Source organism: Artibeus jamaicensis, unplaced genomic scaffold (genome assembly GCF_021234435.1).
Source record: "Artibeus jamaicensis isolate MK-2021 breed Jamaican fruit bat unplaced genomic scaffold, CSHL_Jam_final scaffold_1019, whole genome shotgun sequence".
NCBI lineage: Eukaryota > Metazoa > Chordata > Mammalia > Chiroptera > Phyllostomidae > Artibeus > Artibeus jamaicensis.
In genome coordinates, this window is record NW_026522025.1 from 5190205 (window position 1) to 5217261 (window position 27057).

A 27057-nucleotide genomic window follows, 5' to 3' on the forward strand; every position below is an offset into this window, starting at 1 on the left:
TAAAACTCACAGAGGAGCTGCAGGTTAATGAAGCAATTTACATGCCATCATTGAACAAGCCCTACCACAGAGCGATTGCCAGGCTCGGAAACATAAACATGAAAAATACATTCTAATTTTTTTGTGTTTAGTCTATACAGCAACACATGTGATAGAAGAGAAACGAATCAAAACCTCAAAACCTCACACAGTTAACAGGCCATTTGTTAGTCAGTTTCCTCATCTGTAAAAGGGAGGCAGTGCTGATACATGGCTCATGGGCTTATGAGGGTGGTTCAGTGAAGTGAAGGCATGTGAAACATGTACCACAGGCACTAGCCCATGGCAGCTTCTCAGTAAGTTGTGGTGGTGATCAAGATGAATATGATTTTCTTTGACCTCCCTGCGGGAACCTTCCCTGCTCAAATTGTTCTTTTGTGGCCACCTAGAGGCCAGCTGAAGCCTTTCTGAGGCTCCACAGGTTTTGCTCACCACTGCGTGCCGAGAGCACCCTCCCTCCAGCCCCCCATCAGAATGAGAGAGTTCATACTGGTGCTCCAGGCAGGAAGCGGGCAGCGAGGGTAGGCAGAGCCTACGCAGCCTGTGGGGAGCGGCTGTGGAGAAGGAGGGAGCGGCCTGTGTCCTCACCCAGCTGCAAGCCTTGCCATTGACTTCAGCCCCACAGAGCTAGGGAGGGTTTCTTGCTGGAAGCACGCCCGCCATGCTGGGGATGTGTTTCCATCTGCTCATTTTACTGCTGAGTTGTAAAGTGCTAAATGTCATTATCCTCCCTTTCCTTAAACAAGAAAAAAGTTAACAGCCTGAGGAAAGGAGATATTTCACTTCATTTGGCATCCAGCCACCATCATCCACACAGGGTGCTCCCTAGGGGGCCGATTAGGGATGGGAGAGCCCTGTTCTGTTCTGCTTCCAGCTGCTAGCGCCACTCTGTGCAGGCTCTGGGCTGGGCGCTGGCAGCTGGAAGCCGGATCAGAGCCCTGTCTGGCCCTTAGCGGAGTAGCCAGCCACCTTCTGAACAACTCAAACACTATAGGTGCCAGTAGAGAAAGAGGGAATAGGGGCCAGAGGAAAGTAACTCATTCAAGGTTACCATACATCTTAGGGTATATTCTGTGTGGCCCCAGCAGCTGAACTTGAATCAGAAGATAAAAACTATAGAAAAGAGGATTTCAACTCGATAGAAAGACAAACTCAAAATATAGACTGGTTGGAAAATGGATGAATTCCTTCAGTAGGTAGTGAGCTGCTTGTCTGCCAGAGGTATGCAAGTGGTTTAGACCCTTCTTTCAGAATAATCACTGCTGAGAGGAGTCCTGCTTTGTATGGAGAGGCTGGGAGAGGTGATAACCAGGGTTCTTTCCAACTCTGAGATTCTGGAAAACTGTGACTGAAAAATTTCACCTGCTTCCCTTTAACATGCCTTACGCCCACTGGCTGAACAGGAGTTTCTAGCCGCCTGATGTTGGCTCCTAGGTACAGAGGAAGGAGTGGGCAGACAGCACGAGGTGTGATTTGTCTTCATTACTCTGATTATGGGGTCATTAAGGCTTTTACTCTGCAGTGCTCCCCTAAGGATCTCCCGCTGCTTCAGCCGTGTGACAGACAGTTGTTCTCCCAGCTGCCCAGTGGGCAGGGGTGTTCTGCAGGGCTCCAAATTGTAATTAAATAAAGATCAGCCATCCACTAGCCTCCTGGAACTAGCCTGAGCCACAGTCCTGGGGGACAGTGAGGTCTGGCCTCAGCAGTGGCTTGCTGGAGAGGGATGGCCAAAGACCAGGTTCGGAGCCCCAGGGACAGCTGTCCTCTCCCCGGCACTGGGCTGGGGAAAGGCCACTGACACAGACTGTGAATGACCGGTGTAGAGGGGACGGGTAACCGGCTCTGCCAGCTAAAACCCTCCATAGCTTCCCATTAGTCTCCGTTCAAGTATCCCCTGCAGCCCACAAGGCCACGCATAAGCTGCTGTGCGAGGTCTAGCCTGCGAGCTCCCTGAGGGGAAGGGCAGGCCTACCTGGTTCTCCACTGGAGCCTCAGAACTTGGAACCATGCTTGGAATTCCACCAGTGCACAGTACGTACTAGCTGAGTGAAGGAATGGAAGGGCTGTAGTCCTCTTGGACCTGATAGAAGTAAACTTGGCAAAGGAAGCAGCCCTAAAAGGGCAGAGAACACCTGCCCAGGAGTCTGGAAGTGGAGTTCAAGTTTGAATCTGTCATCAGTTCATGGCTTGACCTTGGTCAAGTCCCTGCTTTCTCGTCTCAGTTTCCCAATCTGGCCCTTAGTTTCCCAATTGGAGAATTAAAGGACTGGCCTAAGGCTGGAGAGGAGGAGGGGGAAAAGTCCATGTTTTCTGGTTGAGTTTTTGGGCCTCAAGGATCATTGGGCTGTAGACCTGGCCCCAGCCTCAGGCCTGTGGACCTGGTGATGGAGTCACCTGTGTGCGACTGCGTTAGCAGCCTCGTTGCTGTGAGCTCACTCACTTCAATCACCCACACGGAGCCTGTCTCGGTGCCAAGCTCAGTGCAGGGCCCTGGGGCTCAATCGGGTATAGTTCCTGCTGTAAAGAAGTCAACTGGGGCAGGGGTGGGCTGCAGACATGTTGGCAGGATTATGACCCAAGGAGAAGGAAGCAACCCAACGCCGTGCGACACAAGGCCTGAGAGCTGTCCATGCATAAAAGGGAGTGATTAATGAGAACCGGGAGGATCTGGTAAGGCTTCCTGGAGGAGGCATTTCTGAGCCTAGCTCTTCGGATGGAAATCATAGGGAAAAAGCCAGTGGGAGAACAGGATGTACAAAGTCACAGAGGAAAAGCAGTTTGGGAACAAGGAGTCAGTGCACTGGAGGAAGGGATGGGGCAAAGGGACAGTTCAAGTTCGTGATCGCAGACCCAACTCTGGACCGCAGATGACACTTCTCCCAGGAAGAATTGTGTTCCAGGAGGCAGCACAGAACTGGGCAGGTCTGGTCCAGATCCTGGCTCTTCCCATACCTACCCGAGACCTTGGTCAGTGTCTCAGCGTCCTCATCTGTAAAATGGGGATTCGAATGCTACTCCCCAGGGCTGCTGAGACAACCCCATGTGTGAAGCCCCTAGCACATAGGATATGTCCTGGAAATGGGGTTTCCTATCTCTTTTTGTCTTTTGGTCAATATGCGATTACCCCAAGACTAGCGGGTGCTTATTAGTCATTTATGTGAGTCGTGTGCATGAGATTGTCAGAAAAGGTGTTCCAGGAGGAGGAAGCAATGGAGGGAGAAATGCATTACCTCGGGGACAGGAAAAGCAAGAAAGGAAACAAACTGGGAAGCCTGGAGGAGCAGAAAAACCTCACCGACTTCCTAGTTGTGCCAGCAAACCACCTGGACCTCAGTTTGCGTGAGGAAGCAGAAGAAAGGGATGGTTTCCCATCGTGGGTGTGGGAGGGGTGGAGGGAGGAATAGACAGGGCTGCGTGTGCTGTGGAGTCACGTCCGGGACTCTGCGACAGCGGAGGTGAGAGGAAGGCGGGAGAGCATGTTACTTGCCCAAGTGCTGAGCCACGAGGAGCCAGGAGGTGGAATTTAGGGACCCTAGGGTGGCCTCACTGTCCCGATCTCACAGGTGCCTGGAACACTAACATCAGCGCTAGAGCTTCACCCCGATGGATATCAGTGCCCCATGTGACCGGCGACACACATAAGCACTTAATGCTTTGGTGTTCATCAGTGTATTAGCGTTTTTCCAAACCTGAAAAATGCTGACGGCAAGTCTAAGGTACAAAGGACGAGAGGCTAAGAAGTGTGAAGTGTGACCTTGGGCAGCCATGTCCCTGCGAGGGTTCAGTCCTCCCGTCCGCACAACAGGAGTTTGGGGACGTGCGGCCTCTCAGGACCGCACCTCTCAGCCCGCTCTCCCTCTGTCACCGGAGATGTGAGAAGCCATGCTGGGGTGCTGGCCTATCCCTGGTCACTATCTGAGGATCAGAAATATGAGGAAAGCAGTGAGTGTAACGCTCTAAAGAAAGGAGCAAATGCAAAACTGACCACAAACCACCACGGGGCCTCGCCATTGCAGTTATGTGCAACTGGCTTTCCTGGGGTCTGGCGAGAACCTAATCTGGAATTTTACGCTAAGTAGTTCCTGTAGGCAGGGCCGCAAAAATCCAGGTTGGCCATTCCAAGATTTGGTGGCAACCAGACTCTAAGTCTTTGACAATAAAATTCCACAGTTAAGGCTCTAAGTCTAAGATTCCAAGAGAGTAAAATTTCAAGTTATTTTTCACTCTGTTGTGGAAGGTTCAAGACTGGGAGCAGGTGGCATTGCCTGATGGGTGGGTCTCTAGGTTCCCAGGACAGGGAAGTCTATGGTGGGCTTCATTCCTTGACTGGGACCCTTGCAGACCACACCGAGCACAGATGCGGCCTCTGGAAGATGGCCAGCCAAGTAGGGAAGAGGCCTGAGCACAGGGGTGTGGGCCGCTGCCCTGCCCCTTACCTGCTCGCTGTGCAGCTTTGCCCTCCACTCTAGCCATGGCTTTCTGGCCCGAAGGGCCTATGACACCCACTCCAGTCAACTTCAGTAAGGGCTTTGATATAGGGTAGCGTTGCTCATGGGAATCCACAGACACTGCGGGCTCAGGAATTGCACCACAAACTAGAAAACCGCCAAAATGGAGACGGTTATCTGATGTATCTGTCAGGAGAGTCGCAGCCATCTTATGTTCTCTGCACATTTGCCCAATTCTGTCCTTTAATTGGCAGTTTCTGAACCAGGCACCTTCTACCTCCCTGGGCATGTCAAACTGCCCTACTGTCTCAAGGTCCCCATTCCGATTCCTGACAGAGAAGCTGATTGACTCTGATGGAGGAGCCCTTGATGGGGTCCCTCAGAAGGAGAACGCTCGGCGGCCCCGCGGTGCCCCCGTGCCCTCGCCTTCGTGTTCCATGGTCTCGAAGAGCAGCCGCACCAATGACAGCCGTCCCTGGTCCACCAAGGCCCGGGCCAGTCCCAGCACCTCGTCTGTGTGGCCGCGCCACACACGCTGCAGCTCCTGGCGCAGGCGCACCGCCGGATACTTGTCCTGGGCGCAGCGCAGCCACACGTCCACTTCGTGGGCCAGCTCGCCATCGCTCAGCTGCGCCTGGCTCCATTGCGCCAGCAGCGCCTCCAGCAGGCAGCCGAAGCCTTCGGTGTGGCTGGAGCCCCTGTCGTCCAGCTCCACCACACGTTTGAAGCAGGCCGCAGCGTTGGCCTCCTCGCCCTTGATGCGCAGGCACTTGCCTCGCAGCAGCTGCAGCTCAGGCAGCGTGGCGCCCAGCTCTGACTCGCCGGCCTTGGCCAAGAAGACCAGCGCTTGGTTCAGCGCCGCCTCATCCACTGCCAGCAGCTCCTGCATTGCATCCACACCCATGTAGTAGTAGACCTAGCGTGGGGTGGGGGGGGGACAAGGGTGAGCTTTTCAAGCCTCCTCCCATCCCCCACCCCATGGCTGCTCCCCAAATTCCAGCCTCCTCTCTTTCCACGGTTATTCACTGAAAAGCTTGGTCCCCTTCCCTGGAAAAGGAGAGTCAGCACTGACTGCAGTTCTAGCCCTGCCACTCTGGGCCACAAAACCGTGAGCAAGGCAATTTCTGGGCCTCGGTTTTCTCATCCGTAAAATATGATCTTATCACCTTTTGATAATCATTCCCTATGCACAGAAGGCACTTCTGGATAGAGAATAATAATGGTCCACATTTTCTGAGTGCTTAGAAAGAGTGAGGCCCTGTCCTAAACGATGTACATGCATTCTCTCATTTAATCCTCACCTGTAGGAGGTGGGTACTGCTATCAGGTAGGAAAATGCCTCCTAGTCCTCCCTGTGTCCTCAGTTCCCAGGCCTGGCCTGACAGAAAGTAAATGTGTTCTTAGTAAGCCATTGGTTATGCAAGCCCGAAGACTGCCTTACCTGGCCGATGTCCAGGTACGTCTTGAGACCCGGGCACACCTTGACCACTTCCTCGAGGTCCGCCTTGGCGCAGGTCAGGTGGTCCCTGTCAGGCATGCCTCCGAGCCCCACCTTGACCCGCTCCAGGTCCTGGAGGTAGGCTCTGATGTGGATCTGTCCACAAAGACTCAGCTCAGGGAAGACGCTCCAAGCAAGGAGCACCCACCCTAAATGAAGCCGATCTTTTTCTCAATAGCAATTCAGGGAGGTTCTGTGGTGCAGCAGAAAACCCTTGAGCCAGGAGTCCTAGGTTCTAGCCCTGTGCCAGCTTGGGCTAGCCACTCCCCTTTCTGGGTCTTAGTTTCCCTGTCTGTACGGTGAGTGGGTTGGATGAAGTAAGAGCCCTCCATTCACTCAACGAATATGTACTGAGTGCCCGCCATTTGCCAGGACCTATGCTAGGTCTGAGGGTGCAATGGTGATAAGACCCGTGAGGTCCCTGTGCTGGCGGAACTTAATGTTCTAGTTGGAAGAAGATCACGAACAAGTAAACGATACCATTTCAAGTGGTGATAAGTGCTGTGAAAAAATAAGCAGGGTGATGGGATTGAGGTGCCTGGAGAGAGGGTTATTTTAGATAGGATGGCAGCATCGATTTTGTGGAAGTTCACGTAAACAAGCAATTTGGGAAAAATAGCAGGTGGTCCCAAAGTACAGGCATCAAATTACAAATGATTCCAGGCCCTTGATTTCATCTCTACTTCTTCCTTTTTCCCCCATCCTTGGAGCATTTATAAAATCTAGAGATTCAGGAGGGGTAAGGTAGGGGTGAAGAGGTGGAAGTAAGGAAAAGGGGGGGGGGTGTCCAGTGTTGTTGAAAGTATTAAAGCCTCATAGCCAACAGGGAAGGCTCTGGTCCTAAGAGAGCATCACAAGGTGGGGGATGGAGGAAAAGGGGTGGGGAGTTGGGGAGCTCTGGTTTGGTTGTCAGTTGGCCTTGGCTGAATTGCAGCCCCGCCCCCCTTGTTAGCATGTGAGCTGGGGGAGTTGCTGGACCTCTGTGAGCCTCATTTTCCACATGTGAAAAATCAGTACACTGGTATCTTCTTTGGGGAGTTACCATGATGACTGAGAGGACGTGTTCCAGCCAGGACCTAGTGTACGGTAGGTGTCAAGTTCATTCATTCACTCATTTATTCAATAAATATTCATCAAGAGCCTGCTGTGTGCCAGGTGCTGTTCCAGGAACTGAGGGTGTACTGGAGAGCAAAATGACAAAATTCCCTGCCCTCATGGAGCTTATATTTTAGAGGTGGGGAGAGACAAAACACATAATAAATAAGCAAATAGTATGTTAGGGAGTGCTGAGTGCAGAGAGGTTGCCCTGGCTGCTGTGGATCAGTTGGAGGGCGCATGGCCCCGTAAAACAGAAAAGTGGTGGGTTTGATTCTGGCGAAGGCGCAAGCCTAGGTTGTGGGTTTGGTCCCAGTCTGGGCCTGTACGAGAGGCAAGTGATCAATGTTCCTCTCTCACCCCAGTGTTTCTCTTGCTCTCTCTTTTCCTCCCTCCCCCCTGTCTAAAATCAATGGTCCTCAGGAGAAGTAAAAAAAATTTTGTTTTAAATGTTGAGGAGTTGACATTTTCAGTAAGACAGTGCGAGAAGCTGCCTCTTTATCAAGACTTCCAGGATGTGAGGGAGGAAGCCAACCGAACACCTGGAAGAAGAGCCTTCTACACAGAAGTCCTGAGGAAAGATTGTGCCTCAGGGACAGCATGGAGACCAGTGTGACTGGAAGAGGCTGCTGAGCGAGGGGTAGGCAGAGGGAGGCGATGAGCCGGGTAGGGTCCTATGGGTCACAGCCTCATGGGTCGGGACTGAGGCTTTCGCACGGGTAATGAGTTCCCTTCCCTTCTGTTCCCTCCACTGCCCTGTCCCCAGCCCCCATCCTGGTGCTAGTGTGGTCATCTGAGTAGTGTGCAACCTTTGGAGGTGCAGGGAGCCAGTGAGCGGGACGCATGCTAATGATGGGGTGAGGATATTTTTAAATCAGTCCATGAATGTGAAAGTGCTGGGTGAAATGCATTGTTAGAGGTGTTTTATTATTTACTATCATGATTAATATCATTACTGTTGATAGTAACCACATCTGCTACAATGAATGAATATCCTGCCTACTACCGGCTGACAAAATGATTATGTCACTGAGACCAAGAACAAAGGAGCAGATTCAAAATCACGTCCTGAGGAAGGCAGTAGAGAAGATAGGAGGGGCTCTTTAGCCTGGAGGGAAGCAAGCTCAGAGCTCCAAGTCTCTGTCCCCAAGCAGAAGGGCTACGTGGTTACTGGAGATCCAGAGAGTAGATCCGGGACCAGTGGGGGAAGGCAGAGGGAGATAGGTCTCAACTGAATTTGTAACGTGCAGAGCTGAATGGCTACGTGGTGGACTGCTTCATGAGACAGGAAACCAGCTATAAATATGCCTAGTAACAACAACCCATCACTTATGAGCTCTTCCTATGTGCTTGCTCAGTGCTGAGTTTTACAGAGAATCTAATTTAATTCTCACAACAACTCTCTGAGGTAGGAATGATCATCTGCAGTGAGGCTCAGAATTTGGGCAAGACAGTATGTCTACAGTCCTGTAGTATGTTAGGTGTTGGAACCTGAACCAAGACTAGTGTGTCCGGAGCCAGAGCTCTGACCGACTGCCGCCTTAGACTGCCCCTGACGCACCCCACTGCCCTTCTCAAGCACCTCCCATGCCCCAGGCATGAGGCATGCGATGTTACTTCTCTTAGCCTTCTAGACTTAGTTGTCTTCTGACAGCCTTTTAAGACAGATGTTATTACTTATATCTTCCAGATTTGGAGGTTTGAAGGGGGAAGTGGTTTGCCTCCAGCCCCAGAGTGATACATGGAGAGGTCAGATTTCAACCCAGGACAGTCTGACTACACTGGGTACTAATCAGGAAGAGGCTGCAGGTCCCAGACTGGGGAGGCTATTGTAGAAGGGGAGCTGCAGTGGATAGGAGGGTTCTTTATTCTTTCACTCAGCAACGTACAGAACAGAAACCGTGCACCTCCATGACTCCTAAGCTCCTTTCTGCCACGAAGGCTCCAATATCTTTGGGTTCTAGCAACAGGGTCCTGGCCTGTGGTCCTCGTTCTCTGATTCCCGGTGGCAGGAGGAGATGGAGTTAAAGGGCGACTCACCTTGGCCCTCGTGCAATACGCCTGCCAGTTGAGCTCTGGATCCCGCAGGACATCCAGGGCCATGTTGCAGGTGCCAATGGCCATGTCCTGTTTTCCTAGGAAGTGGAAGATCTTGGCCAGGCGATTCAGGATTGGGGGTTGGTCCTTGGCAATCTCAATGGCCTGGGTATGGGCGGAGGACAACAACAATTTGTTTGTCTGCGAGAACTGGCTAAACAGGGACCTTCAGGAGCCCTGTTGCTGGATGGAGCCATTCCGTTGCAGTGTTCTTATTTCCCGAATCGACCTGCCAGTGAGCCCAGTCTCTGCATGGAGGCCAGCACTTTGGGGTGCAGCTCATTGGCACGCAACTGTCGACACCTCGACCCCTGCCATGCTCTCCACCACATTCATGGGTCCTGTCCAATGAACCCCTCTGGGCCCCAGACAAACCCCTCTTCCTCAGACACGTCCAGTGTGTTCCCCTCCATCTCCCCAGGGTGACTGGGAGCAGGGGCCAGAGCCAGCCTCTGCCTCCCTGTACCTAGTGCAATGTCTCTGTCCAGGCCCCCACACTTACCCCTGTATCTGTACTGCTGGCTGCCTGGGCTGCGTTCTTTGTTGCCCCTGAGACGGCAAACTCTGCAGGGCAGGGGCCCTGTCTGTCCGTCTCTTTGCCCCAGCACAGACTAGGTTCTCAGGGAGGGAGAAGCAGCATTTTTCTTAAGTTGGACACAGCTCTCACAACATGCACGCACCAGTGTCAATGCTCTGCTCTCTTCTAAGATCTCTCATCAAGAAACTGCTCATCACCCACCAGCACACACTGGGAATGTGCCCATGCAGGGCTCGGTGCTGACTGCATAGGCGAATGACAATCCCAGGGTCCCTGGCCCCAGGAAGACCTCAAAACTGCGATGAGTGTAGAAAGTGCCACACAAACACGGTGCCACACACAAGGCTTGAACAGCACTTTACAGTTTACAATGAAAAGTTTTGTCTACTAATTCCTTTGCGTCTCTCCATCATCTAGAAGGTGGGCGGGTCACATAATTTACAGGAAAGGAGGCTCAGGGATGGGGTGGAAGTGACTCACCTTAGAGTCACAGGGCCTGGGGGCACAGCTGGCTCAAGACCCTGGCTAAGCCCAACCCCTTCCCACCAGGCCACTGGAGGAAGGGAGGGGCATGTCAACCGAGGCCTGAGGGCACACATGGATTGTGTGGAACAGCGTAGGAGACAAGTCTGGAGTCTCAGGCGTGGGCCACACTGGGTGTGGGGAGGGCCTGATTCTTAGGCGAAGGGGATCGATGACAAGGGAGCACTTTTGTTTCGTGTGCGATGGACAGAAAGGTCTGGAGGGAGGGCACTTCCTGGGTGAGCACACCCTGGGGGGGTGGAAGTGGGGGACGACACCCAGGGAGGCGGAGGGCTCCGGAAGAGGAGGGTGGGTGGTGGCCTCCGTCCCCATTTGGAGAGTGGGCGGGGCTGGGGCACATACCTTGCCAAAGCAGTCCAGGGGGTCGGTCCCTGAGAACCCGCAGTCGTGGATGCCCATGGGCGTGGTGGAGAAGGAGTCCTTCCTCTCCAGCAGCATTCCGAGGTAGCACCAGGCCAGAGCTGAGTGAGGGTGGGAGAGGGGTCTCTAGGAGGCAGCAGGGAGGAAAGGGGGAGAGAAGCCACTAGGAGGGAGGGGCCAGCAGCACCAAGGGGTCAGCTCCCAGGGAGACGAAGGGCAGGTCAGTGGTGTGAAATCACAGAGGGCCACTTAAGGACCAACCGAGAGAAACAAAGGAAGGGAGAGATGTGTGATTGAATGGGTGAACACACTGTCATGCTCAATCTGCGTTTACTGTGTCACTTAGGTCACCTCTTGGAAGGTGCACAGCTTCTCTGCTCTAGCTCGTCACCAGCTCTGAAGTTCTAGTCCCCGTCCTAGTCGTGGGGCCCTGTGAGAAAGGACTGAACTCCTGCGAAGCAGGGCCTTCCATCCCAGCCAGAAGGTCGGGTGAGAGGCTGAGACAGAAGCTGTCTCTTGCACGCTAGGTCTTGAGACACCCGCCTGGAAACATGCAGTTGTAGTGATTGATGCATTCACCTGTGCAAGGTGAGTGAGCTCTTGAGATGAACAAGTGAACATGAGATGGAGGGTGAGGGAGAGAAACAGGGTCCCAAACAGGCAGTGCCGGAGGTGGGGCCAATGACAGAGACAGGTGACAGAGACAGGAGCCTGGCAGAGGCTGCTCTGCCCCCTCCCCGAGAGCCCTACCTCGGTAGTGGGGGTCCGGGGACTTGAGGACTTGCCGCAGCAAGGCCAGTGTGCGGTTGAAGGTGGGCAGCCTCTTCTGCTCCTCACTGCCCAGCTCCAGGAAGATGCCATCTAGCCTGTGGCCAAAGAAAGGACAGGGCCAGTCGGTATCCCCTCCCCTAGCTGTCCCCAGCGTGCTATGAGTCCTCCCTTTCCCTGGCCAATGGTAGGGAGGGAAACTTGGGGAGCCCTTGCCATGGAGACGGGCTCAGCTGCCTGTCCCCTGGGTTCCAGGCCGCACCTCCCCCCATCCCATGCCCCTCTTCCCAGCCTGACCTGATGAAAAGCGTTGCCATGGTGAAGTACCAGCCCCTTTTCTCCTCCATGGGGATCTAGGGAAGCAGAGAATGGCCCGTGCTGCTGTTATTGAGGTATTCAGACTATTGTTCATAGATTTGCATACTTTCTCTGAACCCCGAGAAGTCTCTTGGCTCTGCCATTGACTGGCCAGATGACCTTGGGCAAGTCACTTCGCTTGTCTGACCACAGAGGATGTGACGGATAACGTGTGGGAAGACCCTACGTGAGGAGCCCATCACACAGCCAGTGTGGGACACACTCCTTCCCGGGCCCTCCCCTGGGTCCCCACCTGTGTGCTGCATGCCCCCACCCTGGGGCCCACACTCCACTGGTCACCTTCTCTCCCCCACTGTGCCTCAGCTCCCCCCTTCCTGAGAAAGCTCCTTTGGGTATGCTGAGTGCGTTCAGCTTCAGCCCAGGACCCCCCTGAACTGTCTCCCATTGTTATTCTTGCCAACCTTGCCGTGCATTTAGACTGACTTGGGCACCAGATAAAATATTTATGCTGTTATTTATGGGAGTAGCTGTTCCTGCCTCGGGAAGGAATGTTAATGAAAACCAATAAACCCCCAGTGCATATCGGCAGCTCTGCCTCAGGCTCCTGCCCCTCCCTCTGCATTCATCTCCTGCCCATGGTCTCCAGAGTCCATTCTGCATTCACCCTGCACCCCACTATGGCTTCCTCAGCTCAGGACCCCCTCATCCCTCCACTCCCACTCCTAGCAGGCGGGGCAAATACATTCAGCCCAGCCAGCACCTCTGGGCATCCTTGGTGCGGGGCCCTTGTTGGCTACTCGGGGAATGTGGAGCCGAGTGGGAGCTGCACCCTGGCCCACGTGAGCTCACACCTGGCTGGGGAAACAGATTCAGGCCTAAATAACTGGGCTTGACTGAGAGCCTGCCCATGCCAGGATCCTATCGATCACCTCGATCTCACGACACCTATGAGGTGGGTGTCATCCCATTTTACAGAGAAACATCCCATTTTACATTTTACATTAAGGCTCAGAGAGGTAAAGTGACTTGCTCAAGTTCACATAGGGTTGGGGTGTCAGAGCTGGGACTCAGACTCCCTTTGTTAGGCTCCAAGGCCCACGCTCCCCTCACCACCCCTGGTTGCCAACAACGGCAGTGCAGGGCGGGGTTCCATGCAGGCCCTAGGAGGGATGCAGACAAGTACAGCAGGATGGAGAGTCCACCGTAGCCAGAAGACTCTGAGAAAGTCCCACAGAGGACAGTCTGTGATGTGGGTCTTGAATAGCAGAGGTGCTTCAGAGGGAGGGTAGGGACAAGGGCATTCCAGATGGAGGGCTCAGCATGGAGAGGTGCAGGCGGCCTGTGAGTGGGGAGCATGGTGTGTGTAGATGTGCGTTGGGGAGCTCAAGCTTGCAAGTTATGTTGCAGCTGCTCTGGGGAGGCCATGGATGAGCGTGGAGAGAGGATTGTGAGTCAGCCCCCACTGAGTGAACTAGGCCAGACCACCAAGAGGAGTCCTCACTAACGGCATTTCTCAGCCACTGTTCCCCAATACCTTCCTGTGTGGCCCAGGCTGGGCAATGGGGATAGGAGAGGAAAGAGGCAGGTGCTCCCGCTCTGGTGGGAAAGTCAGAGCCAAAGGCACAGAGTAAAGGAACCCAGGGGCAGGGGAGGAGGCATCCTACATGACAGAGGGGCACCCCGGGGCTTCCAAAGGAGGACGAGCTGGAACAGGTTCTCAAGGACAAGTAGGAACACCACAGTGGATATGGTGAGAGAAGGCATTCCAGATGGAGGGGACCTCATGTGCAAAAGCTCAGAAATGAGTGAGCATGGTGTGGGGGGCTGCAGGCAGCCCCAAAGGGCTGGAACCCCAGCCGTGAGGGGTGGAGGGTGAGCCAGCAGGGGTACCCCAGGAGGAGCACCTAAGTGCTAGGCTCAGAACCTGGAGCTCATCTGCAGGGCAGTAGGGACCCATAGAAGGGGTCAGAGCTGGGGAGTGCCAAAATCCAATGTGTCTTTACATTCACATCACTTGGAGAGTAATCTTGTTACCTAGGAGGGAATATGTGTATGGGGCTGTAGCTAGGACAGGGCTGTCCGGAGGGAAGAGCTGCAGGTCCTGAGTGTTAAAGGGTACCCTTGAGAGCTCAGTGGGGAACACTGGCCAGGGTGAAAGTCTGAGATAGGCTGCTGGGCAACCTTACCTGCTGCACCTACACAGGACCTGGGCTGTGGGAAGGGAACTCGGGTTCACGGGCCACTACTGTGGGCCAAGCTGGCTGAAGACCTGGACATAATATCAACTCCCCGCCATGGGAAGATCGAAGGCAGGAGTGCCTCAGGCTCCCCGGCTGCTAGTCAGTGTGATCTCATGACCTTTGACCTTATGCTCACTTTGAGGTTGGTCAAGCTGAGTCATGATAGGGAGAGACAGGACCTGTTCCCCCTCTCAGGCTCCTTACGAGGAGGAGGTGTAGCCACAGGACAGAGCAGGTGTAGCAGACATGGGGGCTGTAACACAAAGAGCAGAGGCCAGGTGGCCAGCACTGCGCCCGTGAGTTACCCCTCCACAGGTGGATGGTAATACCGACCTCTTGGGCATTGGGAAACAGTCCTAGCCTGGAGTACTTGCTCTGTTAATGTTTGCTCCCTTTCTCCTCGTTTTGGTGAAAGCTGAATGGAGTGGGGGTGTCTAGGAGGCTGCTTTGTGTACCGTGACCAGTTTCAGGCCCATAAGGGGCAATGAGGCCTCAGGCCCTGCAGTCCAGAGGCAGCCTGACTCACCCCGCTCTCCACACCCTGCTGTGCTCCTGGTGAGGGATCCCCGAGGGCCCCAGGCACCTTCCTCACTTCTACAGGTCCCCAGTTTTGGGCAGTGATGGATGTGGTGTCCTCAGGGCTCTCCCTGGTTCATAGCCACTCTCTTATTTGGCATTCAGGTTTCGAGGAATTAAACTGTGTGCCCAGCCACACAGTACATGACAGGTGGGACTTAAACTCACGCCTTCTTGGTCCTGGACTCAGGCCTTGTCCATAACCCTCAATTATTTTGATCAATATCCTTATTATATCTCTGAGGACACTGAGACCACAGAAGTAAAGCAACTTACCAATGGTCACACAGCGGTTAGTGTCGAGTCTTAAAATCCAGCGGTTTCTCCATCACTCATATTGAGTAATTCAAGTGCCTGGTTATGAGTTTGAACTAAGCAAGCAATACTACCACCTGGTGGCAGTATACCTGAATTGCAGGGACAGCTATTAAGAGTTTACTTGCCTTCCCCTTTTAACTTGAAGATTGAAACTGATTTTCAGAAGAGTAGCTAGCCAAGTGACATCAGTGTGACAAATCCCAAGCACAGTCCTTTATTAGATTCCCACTTAAGAGTTATATTTGCAGAAGGGCTTATGGGGTTGCAGATTCAGAATGGAGTTAATTGTATAAATGGATCTGGTCTGAAGCCTTCCTGTGTGCCCTAAGGTGTAATCTTCTCTCCCTGTGATGAAGCTGGTGGATGCCGTTCCCTCTGCTGTGCAATTCTGGCCCTAAAATGGGCTGTCTCTTTAAAAATCCTTCTGGTTGTAACTGAAGCAGCAGCTGAAGCTGTTACCAGGGGCAACCTGGCAAGCCACAGTGCGTTAAATTAAATTAAACAGGCCTCTGACTGTTCCCTCCCCTCCTGGAGAAGGGAAGGGCTGTTCTACCTCTCTCCTGGAGAATCAAGTTGCTGTGAAACCTCTTATGCTGCAAGGAATTTGCTTCCAGAGTTGATGGCTCCCAGAGGCGAGATGTTTGGAGGCAGTCTGGGAGGGACAGAAAGGATCTCTGTCAGGAGGGGAGCGTTTGCTGAGGGCCTGCCTGGTGTGGGCTCAGGGCAGGATGTCTCCCCCTTTCTCTTGTTCCGTTCCTACGAGGACCCCATGAGCTGGGCTGCTGGGGGTCTACACAGGGAGGGGGGACTGGCCAGTGTGTGAGTCAGCCCAGGCTTCGGGCTGGAGGGGTCTCAGATTAAGCTACTGCTCTGTGGCCAGGCGCTAGGCAAGGCCCCAGTGCCAGCACCGAGCCTGATTTGAAACCCTCAGACCTCGGTACTCACTGAAGACGAGAGTGAGGAATAGGCCTTGGGCGAGGGCTTCTCGGGACATCTCCCAGCTACTCGGGGCTCTCGTTATTCTTTCCCTCATGTTAGACACGGGGAAACTAAGCCTCAGAGAGGCAGAGGCTTGCCTATTTAGCCTGGTACTGCAGGCCAGGTCTCTCTGACTTCACGTTCATGCTGTCCCACATCTGGCTGCAGGTGTTTGTATAGGGCTTATCGTTTAAAAAGTGCACTCACACAGGCTCCACTCGACCCTCAGAACACCCTGCGTGGAATGTTAAGTGGGTCCTCATTACCCTTTTAGTACAGATGGGAAAACTGAGGCGAGATAATGTCCTTGATATCATATGGCTGGCGGGTGTGGAAGTCTGCACTGAAACCTGGAAATGGTGCTTTTTTATTTTTATTTTTTGCTATGCTAATCGCAGCAAAGTTTATGGAGCACTTGCTATACGCTGGGCACATAGTTTACATTCATTAACATACTCGGCCCTCTCCAGGTTAGCCTATGAGGTAGAGACATTTATTGTCTCGATTCTGCAGATGAGGCAACTGTGGCCCCGAGTGGCACAGCTAGAAGGTAATAGAACCGGGAACTCGGCAGCTTAGCCTCCAAGTCCCTGCACCCAACTGCCCCAGACTAGCGGTTCTCAGCGCGTGGGCCCAGGATCTGCCGCCTGGGCATCATCTGGGCATTTGATAGAAGTGCAGATTCTTGACTCACTGAATCCCAAACTCTAGGGTGTGGCCGAGCTACCAGTGTTTTCACAGGCCCCCCCAGGCCACACCCTCGTTTGAGAACCACCACACAGGCTCTCTCTGTACCACACCACGGGGAGCCTTGTGAGGACAGGCTGGCTGGTGGGTCTTTTTTAAAATGAGCGGAAGGGATCAGCAAGGAGATCCTCAGAGAAGCCTGAAGATTTAAGCTGCTACAGTTCCACGGGTGAGCGGCAAAGGTGGGTGATTGGGTGGAACCCACAGAGAGACTAGTAGGATTAGGATAAACGATCACAGAGCAGGTTTGTGTTAACTCAGGGGCCCAAGGATGGATCTTAGTTAGCCATTCTATTTATTTCCAAAGGTGCTCCTCCCCCCACCACAAAGGAAATACTGGGGGCTTGGCTATTTGAAAGGATTTCAATAAAAGATCTTTCAGTGTACCAATGGCTTATGATTCTATGTACATCAGAAGAGGCTATACAGAGGCCCTGTTGGTGCTGAAGGAAAATATTTGCCTTGCAGCTTGAACTTTGCCCCTGGTGACTGCAGCAGCATACCTGGGCAAGTTAGTTCCCGAGAGCTGACTGGTTTTCCCTCAGGAGGGGGAAGAAGGAAGGAGAACTGCATTTCTCAAGCACCACCTATCCACCGGGCACGTCCACTCTAGTGCCTGGTGGCACTGGATCCACTCGGCAGCCTGAGGTGTGGCGCATCCTCCCCTTTTTGCAGGTGAGGGAACAGAGAAAAGCAGGGAGCAGCCAGGCCCCTCAGGCTAGGACAGGCAGAAGTGTCAGGATTCCAGTCCAGATCTGCCTCCCTCCAACGCTCCTCACCAAGCTGACCCCGATAGGGCTGACACTGCAGGAAGAAAAGTCGCAACGTGGCAGGACTCAGGAGTCTGTTCTTCCTGTACAACCGGAATGTCCTTCGTGACGACACAGAGGTGGCTCCCTGATTTGCACACCAAGCCCTGGCCCCACCCCACCTGGGTCTCCCTTGCCACCTGGGGGCATGTGCAGAGGGCAGGGGCAGGCGATTTCTCCTCCCCGACCCAGCTGCTGCCTCAGTGGGTGTGGGGAGTAAACAGAGGGATGGGATTGGAGCTCCACCCCTGCCTTTACCTCCTCCAGGGATCCTGGAAAGTCTGCTGGCCCAGCCTGGGCCTCAGCTTCTGCATCTGCAAACTGGGAAGACTCACTTGGCCCACCTGTGTTAGGGGTGTTGCTGGGGGTGGCCAATGTGACCGGGCAGAGGGGACTTGAAGGATGGGTGCTATGCCATGGAAGTAAGCCACTTAATCCATCTCAGTCTTGGGCTCTCTGGAGGATTCTGTGTGCCTCCTGAGAACTGATCAGACCAGCTGCAGCTCCCTGCTGTCACCCCCTTTCAGGTCTCGCTCTGTTATGCAAACCCAGGCCCTGTGGGTCACCTTTGCTTTGCACTAGTTCCCCAGACTTGCAGGCCTGCCTGGAGACACTTCTCTATTCCACTGTCCCTAGAGAAAAGGGGCTCTGTCTACTCCATGGCCCACATCCAGCTCTAGCACCGGTGGTGGCTGGGTGGGTCTGAGGGAGGGTCTTGCCCTGTGCCGTGCAACAGTGATGCCCACGTCTTCTCCACTCCTCCCGTAGGTCTGTACCCTTCGTATAACTTTATCTTGTCTCCTGTAAAAGATGCAGTCGGGCCAGACTACACTAAAGGCTTTGGCTCTGGGGTCCTGTACTGGGCCAGATGGGCAGGGAGAGAAGCCAGCAGCAAACTCAGAAGGCGCCGATTTGTAAATGTGAGTGGCATCGATGCCACCAGAGCTGGAGCCTCAGGAAAGCTGTCCCTCAGTGCCCCAGAGACTTGGTTTTAGTTCCTGCTGGCCATTCAGGGCTGCATGCCCTTGGGCAAGTCACTACAGCTCTCTGAGCCTCCGTTTGCTCATTGGTAGCATGGCGTTAATACCAGTTCTCCTCATCCAGCATTTCTGTGGGATGAGGTGCGCTTGTCTGTAAGTAGCACACGAGTGCCCACAGTGCCCAGCTCACAGTCCAGCAGTCACTATCCCCTTTTCTAGTAAGACCACATCAGACCAGTCAGGGTTGTGCAGTGTGTGTGTGTGTGTGTGTGTGTGTTTGCAGGAGGAGCAACCCTGCCCATGATCTCTAAAGCTGGAGATCAACCCTAAAGTCCCCACAGCACTGTCCCCGACATTCCCTGATCTGTGGTTCCCACTCGGTAGGTGTATTCATGCATTTTCTTCTGCCAGGAGGCTCATTCATTCCCTGCCTTCTCTGTTTCTCAGAGTCCTTCCTGTCCCTGAAATCCCCTGCCCACCACCTTAGTCTGGCCCTCATTTGACAGAGGAGACAGAGGCCCTAGGCGGGGAGATGACTTGCTGTCCCATGGTCCGGGCAGGGCTGGGGCAGGGACCCATATCCTGGCCCCTGACCCCAGGTGGGGGTCTCCTCCAGTGTCACTGTTCTTTTCCCAGGGCGGGTGCTGGGTCAGGATGAGGGAGACCACAGGATGGGCAGGAGGGGGCAGAGAAGGGGAGGGGGCTCGCTGAGAAGAGGAGTCTACGGCTCTTGTGTGTCCTTGGTCCTGGCAGCCCCACGGGATGAGGACGAGAAGCCTGTGCCCCTTGGTGCTTGCTGCCCTTGGGGCCGGGCCTTTTCTCTGCAACCCAGTCACACCTGCTATACCCTTCGGGCTGGCGCCCTGCCCCCATTTCAGAGGCAGACACGGCGCTCAGGGAGGTCAAGCCTCTGGCAGGGGCGACCCAGGGCATGGCCAGCGGTGTGGGGATGCCCCCGCAGCCTCCCACGCTGACACTGTGGCTGAGGGCACACCACGTCTGCCCTGCAGAGCGTCAGAGGTGCCCGTGTGCTGGGGCAGCTCTGGTGTGGAAGGAAGTAGGGGAGAGTGGAGAAGGAAGGTCGAGGGAGAGAGGGGCCCCTGTCTGCGCTGGGGGCCTGTGGATTCCCGACTGGCTGTGCCCTTGGCCTTCCTGCTGGGTCCCCACCCCATGGCTGTGGCGATGGGAATGTCCACACCTTTGTTTGTGAGGCTGACCTGCCAGGACGGCCTTCTTCCCCTCCTGCCCCTGCTGCCAGGCAAAATCTGGGTCACCTTAGGCACGTCACCTCCCTCTCCAAGCCTGAGGTGTCCTTGGTACAATGAGGAACCACAATACTCAGCTGGCAGAGTGTCTGTGAGGTTTGGATAAAAACTGAATGCATGAAGGAACGTGAAATTCCAAGCACAGGCTGGAATGGAGGGCGCCCTCCGCGGTCTGTCCTCACCCCCCAGGGCCTGCCGGAGCGGGGAGCAGGGAAGAGGGACGGCGTTGGACCACGGGAAAGGGGGGAGACGCTCAAATAACTGAGTGAACTTGGGACGGGAATGTTACTCTTTCTTTTGTTTTTAATCCTTGGCCGAGGACATGCTTACTGATTTTAAAGAGAGGGGAAGGGAAGGTGAGAGAGAAACATCGATCAGTTGCCTCTCATATGTACCTGGCTGGGGAATGTACCTACAACCCAGGTATGGGCCCTGACTGGGAATTGAACCTGCAACCTTTCAGTTTATGGGATGACACTCCAAACAACTGAGCTACAGTGGCCAGGGAGGGATGCCACTTTTTAAAGAAATATGAGTTTGAGTTGCATTATTTACAAAGAAATAAGAGGTTTGGAATTTTAAGACTTTCAAAATTCAGCTATTCAACTAAACTGAACAGTAGTCACGACCTCCTTCTGGGTGTTTGGCTCTGTGCTAGACACTGGTTTGGGGGGGAGGTAGAGGGGAGGCCCCAGACAGAGCGCTGGCCCTCTGGAGCGCAAATCCCTCGGAGATGAGCCAGAGGCTGGGGACGGCTCTGCTGAGGAGCAACAGCAAAGCGCTGTGGGGCCACAGGGTGGGCAGGGAGAAGGGTCGGGCCCCTGATGTGACCTGCGTCCTGCCGGGAGCCTTCCGCGTTCTCTCGCTTCACCCTCACAGCGGCCCTGCGAGACAGCTGTTAAAATTCCTGTTTGCAGATAAGGAAACCAGGCTCAGCAAAGTGAAATGACTGCCTGTAGCCACCTGGTGATGGAAGCAGAATTTTAACCTGGTCTAATTCCAAATGCTCTTAATACCCACTCAAGCTTGTGATTTGCCACAAGCATCCATCTGTGACCGTGTGTGGGGGGATGGAAGGAGGGGGAATGACAGATGAAAGCAATCTGCCTAATCATATTTTTGTAACGAGAAAGAGGAAAGGAGGGCATGAAGAGCTGGGAAAGGAAGCCGTAAACACTCACCCACTCCACACAAACACTCTGCTTGTTTTTGGATTATGGGCCAGATTATTAGCTTTTGTAATGTTTTCTCTTGTAATTTTAGTTAGCAGAGGAGCAGCTGTCCATGGGTTCTTCAGAGGCTCTTTAGTCTTCGAACTCCAGGGGCTCCCTTCCTGCCCGGGAGAGTCCCAGCCCCCTGGGATGGAAAATCTCGGGACTGCAGCACAGGGTGCTCAGACCACCAGCCGCTCGGCCCAGCTCTGCTCCTGCGGGGGTGACCCTCTACACTGCGCGGGGGGGGGCACAGCTGCTGTTCTGCTGTCCCACTGCCTCCTCCCCGGCCCTGACTCTGACGCCATCTCTGCCTTCATCCTTCCAGACCCCTCAGGATACATGGAAAACTGTTTCCAAACAGCAACTGGGGTCCCACTGCCCGCTGCCACCCTCTAGGCAAAATTCCGGAGGCAGGCAAAGGTTTGGTGTTAAAGGAAAGGGGTCCTTACTCAAAAGCTTCACAATTTTGGAATAACCGCTTTCCACTTGCATTAGTCATTTAAACCGGTCGATTAAGGCTAAACTCTTTAACACCTGAGTTTTCCTATCCTTCTCCCCGCTTTCAATTATCTTATTTCTATAGGGTTAGTTTCCAAACTAAAACAACCTAAGATACAAAAGCTACACAATTTTGGAAGAATTTTGGCAAGGTCATTTCTTGAGCACGATTTTGGAATGGCAGGCTTCTGCCTCACAGCTCACCCACCCTAAAGCCCCCAAAGAAGAATAACCCTGCCACCCTCTGCCAGGCCAGCCTGATCCGAGGCTGTGCCCGGAGTTCCTTCCCATCCAAAACGCTGTCCAAACTGGGAACACGGGCAGCTGCAGCACAATCACCCACGCTTTCTCCAGGGAGAAGAGCCTGAACCAGCATCAGCCCATCTGAGGGCCTGAGAGCCCTTCTTTTATTTCAAATCTCCTGGCCCATAATTCCATGCGCTCTAGAGTTCAGCTTCTCAGCCAATCCCGTCCTAGACCATCTACCATTGCCTCCTCCTGCCTCCCCTCCCTACTTCTCCCCAGTGGTCTGATCAGATCTCTCTGTATCAAAACCATCTTCTCTCTCTCAACACTTCCTTCACCCCAGACTTCCAGGAGGTGGTTTGTGAGGGGTCTCCCCTCACCACCCACCAGCCATCTGCACCACAGTCACTGTACCCCTACTTCTCTGACCTCTCCAGATAGAGCCTAAGCTCTGAAGTCAGGCAGAGCGGAGTGGATTTAACCGCTACTTACTGTAGCCCTGAGCAAGTTACTCAGCCTGGCTGTGCCTCAGTTCCCACATCTGTAAAATGGGATCAGAGGATTCTTGTGAGGCCTGTCGAAGATAAAGTCTGGAAGGCACCCACAGAGGACGTGAATATTGCTGATTAAGCTGAGTTGCATGAAGGAAGGCTTCAAGGGGGAGGTGACATTTGAGCTGGGTTTTTATGGATGGAGTCTGCTTTCTAGGAAGAGGGAGCAGTGGCTGCCTGGGGAGGGATGGGGCAGCACAGGGTGTTTGGAGAAGGATAAGCATGGCTGGGAAGTCGGTTCAAGGGAAGTAAGAGGACTGCGGTTAAAGAGGAGGGCGGGAACCATCAGGGCCAGGCCGCACTCATCCCATGAAGCTTCCGGCTGCCTTTTTTTCAGACCTCACCCCTGAGCCCCAGGGCAGCTGCACCAAAGCCCTGAAGCCGGGCAGGCCCCCCACAGGCCCGGAACTGGGGGTGCCCTCACGCCCTTCCTGCCAGTCCGCTGCTGCCTCACCCAGAAGCCTCCCTCAGTCACTTAGGCAGAAAGGAAGTGTTATTTCTCTGACACTCAGTCACTGCCACTCTGTCCCCAGGACCTGGACTTTCCAGGTCACTGTGGACTCCAACATTGGTCCTGATGTCCTCAAAACACACGTTCCTTGTCAGCTTCCGGGGGCCTGTTTTGGTTCAGAAAGTATGGTCGTTCAGTAGTCAGAGGTGACTGTCTCATGGCACAGGCCAGGTAACAAATGCCTGTGACCTCAGCCTGTTGTAGACACATCTCTGACTTGCCCCTCTGGCTCCTGCTCCCAGCGGAGGGGCCCAGGCAAGACTAGTTTATGAAGAAACAAATGTTATCTCCTCCCTTTGTCTATGAGCCTCTTAAAGACAGGGCCTGGCAAACAGCAGGGGTTCAGTAAAGGTTAAGATGCTGAGTGTATGCCTCACAGACATGCCCAGGATTGACCAGCTTATGCACAGCTTCACCTCCTGACTCAATCAGATAATCGGTGAACTGAGATCACGACTGTTTATACCGTTCATGCAGCAGACACTGAGGCCAGGGACGAAAGTGACTTGTCCAGAGCCACACAGCACAGTGATGAGACTGAGGGCTCGAACCCAACCTCCTTCCTCTAACTATAATGAAATCATCATCATTATCCCGATTGCTTCTATTTCTTGAGCACCTACTCTGTGTCAGCTGCATTATAAGCACCACCTCTTCTAATCCTCAGCTGACAAAATCGAGCTCCAAACTCCCAGCTTTCTCCTGGGATTTGTTGGGGGTGGGGGGAGTGACGACAGCCTCTCTGTCCAGACCCGGGGAGCAGCAGCTGGCCAGGCCCGAGGACTCGGCGCAGAGCCCCGGGGCCACCTCCCACCTGATGCAATCAGCTCTCTCCCTGGGGCACTGGGCAGTGGCCTGCTTGACACTCCCTCCTCTGGGAAGTACCTCTCTAGGTAGGTGACCCCTGCCGGGGAGTGAGTATCCAGCCTCCAGTCCATCCCTACGCCCAACCTCTGCCTCCCTGCTCGCCTCCAGGAAGGCTTCCCCCAGTGGACCTCTTTGGGAGAAGAGGGAGGGACCGTGGAGACCACCCAGTCCCCTCCCTTCCCCCATTTCACAGTTGGGGAAACCACAGCCCGGACAGCAGAAGACCCCCTAGCAGTCCTCCTGGATCCTAGCCCAGGGCTCAGTACCAACAAAGCTGGCTGTGCCACCAAGGGCAGCTGGCATTTAGGGCCCCAGGCTCCAGTTTTAAAACAGGAGACCTGTTGGCCACACTCATTGGCCACAGCAACACCAGGCATGGGGCCGAGGTGAGTCTCCCAGGCCGGGAGAGACAGGGGGTGTCTGTGGTCCTGCAGTCTCTGTACCGGCTCTGTTCCAGTTGCTTTCCACATATCAACTCCTAGTTGCAACACCAACCAGGTGAGAATGTCCTCATTTCATAGGTGAGGAAGCCAAGGACATGAGTACCATCAGTAACCCCGTTTTACAGAGAGGGAAATAGAAGCTCAGTGATGCTAAAGACTGACTGGAGGTGAGGGTGCACGGGGCAGGTGGGGTTTGGACCCGGACCCCCTGACCAGAGTCTACTGTCTTCACCTCCACCCTGCACTGCTCCTACTAAGTCCTTGCCCTCCACCCCACAACCTGTAAGGTCTGGACCCCACATTTCCTCTCTGAAGCCATGAGATTTTGTGGAAGAGGCTCCAAGGAGGTAAACAGAGGCTCTGTGAGGGGAGCCTGGTATGGAGGCACGCCATTATTTGAATATCACAGATCTAAACCATTATGAAATGCCACTGTTGTCAGCTCGACTCCGCCTGTGCTGAGCCTTCCCAGAACACTCATGGTACGTCTCTGAACTGAGGACCCCTCCTCTGTAGGGAGGAGGGCGATGCCCTCCATTCACCTGCCATCCGATGCAGATTACCTTTGCGCTGGCCCCAGTGATCCCGACCTCCTGATACCCGTGTCCTGTGCAACCCCTCCCTTTGGGTGAGGGCGAAACCTCCTTTCTCCTGAACAGAATGTAGCAAAAATGATGGGATGTCCTCATGGCAAGGGTTTGAGGGAGGCCTCTGGCACAGCCAGTGAGGACTGAATCCTGTCCCCTGTCAAGCGAGCGAGCCTGGAAGGAGAGCAAGCAAGCCTTCAGATGAGGCCACCGCCCAAAGGCACTCGGCTAAGCCCCGCCTAGATTCTTGACCCACAAACCCCCGAGATAATAAATGCTTATTGCTTTAAGCTGCTAAGTTTTGAAGGGTATTTGTTATGCTGCAATAGGTAATTAATACACCTAGTATTTGTCTGTGCAGTGCCACGCACTATACTGCACCCACATTCATTCGCTACATTTTTAGTGAGTGCCGCGGTGTAGCAGGCGCCGTTCCAGGTGTTGGGTTTAGCGTGGTAAGCCACACAGGCGTTGTCCTCACTCTCAGAGACCTCGAGGTTGAGTCGGGGAGACAGATGTAAATGCACAGAGTGAGCAGTGCTGTGGGAGCCAGGGGGGCACGTGACACAGCCTGAGGTCAGTGGAGGGATGCCCAGGACTGCGAGAGCCTTCCAGGCAAAAGTGAGCAGAAGGGGGCACCTCAGAAAGGGGCGGAGAGAGTGGCAAGGGGGTCGTGAGGAGACCTGGCTCAAGGGGAGTAAGGGGGAGTTGAGCATGGGAAAAGTCTGGCTGGAGGGGGACATGGCAGGGGGAGGGCAGAGATCGAGCAGGGCCTCAACCGCCTCCCGCAGAGCCTTGGACTCATCTGCCAGGCAGTGTGGAGTCCCTGGGGGTCGTAAGCAGCTGAGGGACATGGCCAGCAAGACTGGGCGACCTGACACTGGCAGCAGGTTGGAGGACCAAGCAGAGGGTCAAACCAGAGGTCAGGAACCCAGGAGGGTGATGGCAATGATGCTGGTCCTGGCAGGGAATGACGGAGGCTGGAGAGGAGGGGGCAGACCTCAGATATTAGGTGGTAGAATGGGTAGGATGTGAGGTCTGAATGGGTGGGGAGAGGGGGCGAGGAGCCCACATTTCTGGTGGGATGTCTGGTTGAGCCTTTGCTTAGGTGAGTGTGCACAAACACATGGACAGGTAGTTGCTGGGAGGGGTACAGTGAGAGGGACGAGTTGGCCAAGTTGAGTTTGTGATGTTGCCAGAACAAACACCTACACAGGCTGCCCCCCTAGGAAGAGGGTCCACCCCTTGTCCAGCAGAGAAAAGCTACAGACTTGGTCTGGGACCCAAGGGTGATGCTGGATAGGAGAGGCACATCCAGAAATTCCCCTGGAAGCCAAAGGACCAGGGTTTGGGGGGTGTTGGGGGTGCAGGGACATCCCTGTAGATGTTAGGGCCACGACCTCAGCCCTCCCAGCCTGGGGTAGGGTCACCCACCTGCTGCCCGTAGCTCAGCGCCTTGTCATAGAGTGCGATGCCCGCCGCCAGCACCCGCGCGTGCTCCTCTGGGCTGGCACAGCCCACGTCAAAGCCGTGTGCATATCCCTGCTCCGCCAGGCAGCGTGCGGCTCGGAGCTGGGGGTCCCCATCGGCCTTGGGGTCAGCCGCCAGGCCCATGAGGCTGGCCAGCCTCCCAGCACAAGCCTCTTCCTCTTCCTCCTGCCCTAGTCGCCCGTACACGTGTGCCAGATTGGCCCAGGCGTTGAGGTTGCCCGGGTCCTCACGGGCCACCTCGAGGAAGCTCTCTCGGGCTTCATCCACCTCTTCCAGGTAGAAGGCAAAGGTGCCCAGGAGGTGGCGCACCGCCGCACGCTGCGGGGCAGCAGCCAGCTCGAGCTCCTGCTGCAGGCCATCCCTTTGCAGCTTCAGGTCTCGGGCGCGGAGCGAGGCCGGCGAGCGTGGCTCGAAGTTCAGCTGCATCTCTAGGTGGAAGTGGCCCGGGAGGTAGTCCAGGTCGTCGATGAGGGCGTCCAGGTCCTCGGCCGCAGCCTCGGGGTCCGCCATGTCTGCCCCACTGCTCCCCGGACCTGGCCCTTGCCCCGGAGGCTGCGGAGGGCGGTGGATGAGGTGCCCACCCGAGCGAGCCGGCGCGGGAGGGGAAGGTCAGCGCTCGGCGGCTCAGGGCGCGGCCACCTCCGGGTCCCCGAGCGCCTCCCGCCGGTGGGTGGGTCCCTGTGGGTGTTTCCGCTTTCGCTGCTCCGCGGCTCTTAACGCCTGCATTGCACGACCAGGTGTGCCCGATAAACAGGTGCATTGCCAAATGCGGACGCACAAACCCCGGCGCATGGCAAAAGGCATATTTTCGTTCTCTGCTGAAGAAACCGAGGCTCAGGAGGAAAAAGGACTTGCCGAGGTCACAGCACTGAGATGTGCTCAACCAGGCCATCCTCGGTGGGCACCACGCCACCCACCCTGAGCTCACTCTCTGACTAGGAGAGTCAGGAGTGGCCCTTCCAGATGCCTGCGACAGCCCCTCTCACTGATGGGACAGCCCCCCTGCTGTCCCATCCTCACCATAGTGCCTCA

At 54.7% G+C, this 27057-nt stretch overlaps 1 protein-coding gene across 2 annotated transcripts; it reads right to left on the reverse strand.

Moving 5' to 3' along the window:
* Positions 1-26673, reverse strand: TTC22 (tetratricopeptide repeat domain 22). 2 transcript variants are annotated; one of them, XM_053655630.1, is made up of 8 exons: positions 25969-26673; positions 24511-24708; positions 11684-11739; positions 11369-11484; positions 10601-10719; positions 9121-9282; positions 5929-6081; positions 1-5403 (listed from the first exon to the last, which is right to left on the reverse strand). In XM_053655630.1, exons 1-8 carry the CDS (start codon positions 26533-26535, stop codon positions 4867-4869), a joined length of 1908 nt encoding a protein of 635 aa, XP_053511605.1. In that variant the 5' UTR covers positions 26536-26673; the 3' UTR covers positions 1-4866. The 2 variants fall into 2 exon arrangements, with proteins under 2 accessions (XP_053511605.1, XP_037017359.1); XM_037161464.2 differs by lacking the exon at positions 24511-24708.
* Between the last annotated feature and the right edge of the window lie 384 nt (positions 26674-27057).

Excerpts from the sequence above, each read along its gene's own strand:
- TTC22 (XM_053655630.1), bottom strand. The coding sequence starts at position 26,535 with ATGGCGGACCCCGAGGCTGCGGCCGAGGACCTGGACGCCCTCATCGAC. Across the intron at positions 6,082-9,120 it reads CGTATTGCACGAGGGCCAAG|ATCCACATCAGAGCCTACCT; the intron begins GTGAGTCGCCCT and ends CTTTGTGGACAG. Across the intron at positions 5,404-5,928 it reads CGTACCTGGACATCGGCCAG|GTCTACTACTACATGGGTGT; the intron begins GTAAGGCAGTCT and ends ACCCCACGCTAG.